At 35.0% G+C, this 2500-nt stretch overlaps 1 protein-coding gene across 2 annotated transcripts in view; it reads left to right on the top strand.

The window, feature by feature from the left end:
- The window catches only part of LOC132101774 (protein unc-13 homolog C-like), a 146914-nt gene that overhangs the window by 46451 nt on the left and 97963 nt on the right, over positions 1-2500 (top strand). For both annotated transcript variants that reach the window (XM_059506972.1, XM_059506971.1), the window contains exons 10-11: positions 243-412; positions 2448-2500. The exon at positions 2448-2500 is cut by the window's right edge and continues 63 nt beyond it. In XM_059506972.1, coding sequence (XP_059362955.1) covers positions 243-412; positions 2448-2500 — 223 coding nt within the window. The remainder of the gene's footprint in view (positions 1-242; positions 413-2447) is intronic.

Here is a 2500-nt window from a genome sequence, read left to right as displayed (position 1 = left end):
GTATTTGATAAAGTATTTTTGCATGTCCAGTGTAAGATGCAAAATCATCTCCCCGTGAAATCCAAGTCCAGGAACTCTCTCAAAAGCAGATTGCATTCAACAAAACAGTAAATGTGTCTTTATTTAAGAATCGTAAGATATTTGTACTGGAAGAGTTACTGATCAGCTAATGTTTTATGATATATGGGGAATTGTATGAGAAGCATCTTTGTGTGATGCTCTTCTCTCTCTGTGTCCGTCAGTGAGTGTCATAACGCTACAGACCGTATAAAGGTCCGTGTGTGGGATGAAGACGACGACATAAAGTCCAGAGTAAAGCAGCACTTCAAGAAGGAATCTGATGATTTCCTGGGTCAGACCATCATCGAGGTGCGCATGCTGAGCGGGGAGATGGACGTCTGGTATAATCTCGGTATGTTGTTATGATTATTCAGGATCTTCATGAAATGTCTGTAACACACTTTGGTTAAAATTCCTCATTTGTCGTGCCAAACAACACCCTTTTTATCATGTCAAAATAGTTCTGTTCACAGCGACTCGTTTTGGTGCATGTCTCTTTAAATGCTAATGAGATATCCTCACCCCGCCCCTTTCTTCAATGGGGCGTGTCAATAGAAGACACATGAATATATCCATATATGGTTCGGAGAAAGAACTTTCAAAGCCTTCCCCCGCCCTAGAATGACAACTAAATAAATAAAACAAAGTAAATAAATAAATAATGCAATTACCTTTAATTGATTTTTACAACATTTAAAATAATTTCCGTTATTAAACAGCTATTCACACTCTGGTACACATGTAAAATTATTATTATTATTGTATTTTATATAATTTATATGCATCCTTATTCTTCTCCAATAAATGTTACTTTTTTATTAGTTTTATTTCTTAGTAAACTTGATTATTTTTTAAATGCCTTTTATGCAAAACTTTGAATTGCAATTATGTATAAAATGTTATATAAATAAACTTGCGTTGCCTTTATATCATGTATTATATTATTATTTTTATTTCTTTAATTCTGTCGTTGATGAGAATTTAGGCTTTTAGTTATATGCCGAAAAATATATTTTTTCTAGCTATAAACAATGTGAATTATATATTTTTTTCACATTAAATTAATGGGAATGTAGGCAGGAAATGTGTTTAAAAAAAAGTTGTCAGTGCAAAAAGATGTCTTGAAAAAAAGGTCTCAATGTAAAATAATATTTTAGGGTGATTTTAAGGTGAAATGTGACTATCTGAGCTTTACTTTGTGAGATTCACCCAACCTTAAAGAAGTTAATTTTGTGCCGAATTCCAGTCCTTCCAGCTTCACCTCAGGTGAATTATCCCTTTAATACCTTTGAAAGGAAGTTGAAGAGTTTTGTTCTGGTGCAGCTGGCCTAATTGTTCCACAGAGAATCGTTTCTGCTGTTGTTGATGCTTTATTTGTTGGATTGTGGGATTGTTTTGCTTGGCTCGGAGCAGAAGCGTGTGGTTTAGAGCGTGACTCGGGCCAAACCCAAGCGCTGATATCTGCTCGCTCCTTCTCCATCTGTCCATGTGAGAAAACTCCACTGCGGTCGCAGACCAGACATCAATCAGAGAAATTAAAACATCTATAAAACAAGATGTGCGGAGTCTTATCTGCAAAGAATCATTTCATATCATGCATTAGTTTAATCGCAGCTACTGAACGTCTCAGCATGAATCAACAAATCAGCATGAAATTGGACTATTTATACTTTCTTAACACACATTTCATGCATGTTATTGCAAAGGAAGAATCTCATATTACTGTAAACATACTGTACTGTAGCTTCTGTTTCTGGGTTTCAGTGCTCATGGCTCAAATTAAACATTTGGGACAATGGCGTCCCAAACCAATCATTAAGAATACATTTTTTTAAATAAATAAGCTTTCCATTAATGTATGGTTTGTTAGAATCTTATTTATATACAATATATATTATGTATTTGAAAATCTGTACTCTGAGTGTGCAAAAAAAATCGAAATATTGAGAAAATCATTGTTAAAGTTGTCAGAATGAATTCTTAGCAATGCATATTGCTAATCAAAAATTAAGTTTTGATGTATTTACAGCAGGAAATTTACAAAGTATATTCATGGAACATGATCGTTACTTAATATCCTAATGATTTTTGGCATACTTTTTTTTTAACCCATACAATGTATTGTTGGCTATTGCTACAAATATACCCCAGAGACTGGTTTTGTGCTCAAGGGACACATTTTCTCATTGTCTGGTTTAAATGTGCCATCTGATCCTGGGTCAGATTTGTAATGAAACACGGTGATGAGATTGTCTGCAGGTCACTGTTCTGAGATCAGCTGCATTATGTGTGTTATTGACAGGCTCCGCCTCAATGATTTCACTCACTTTATTTCTGTTTCTGCGTGTCATTTCTGTCTTCTGTTCACATGCTCATTGTCTGTTCAGAGAAGCGGACGGATAAGTCGATGGTTTCGGGGGCCATCAGGCTGAAGATCAGT

Source organism: Carassius carassius, chromosome 23 (genome assembly GCF_963082965.1).
Source record: "Carassius carassius chromosome 23, fCarCar2.1, whole genome shotgun sequence".
Lineage (NCBI taxonomy): Eukaryota > Metazoa > Chordata > Actinopteri > Cypriniformes > Cyprinidae > Carassius > Carassius carassius.
Note: the sequence above shows the minus strand (reverse complement) of the source record. Positions and strands in the feature narration are given on the sequence as shown.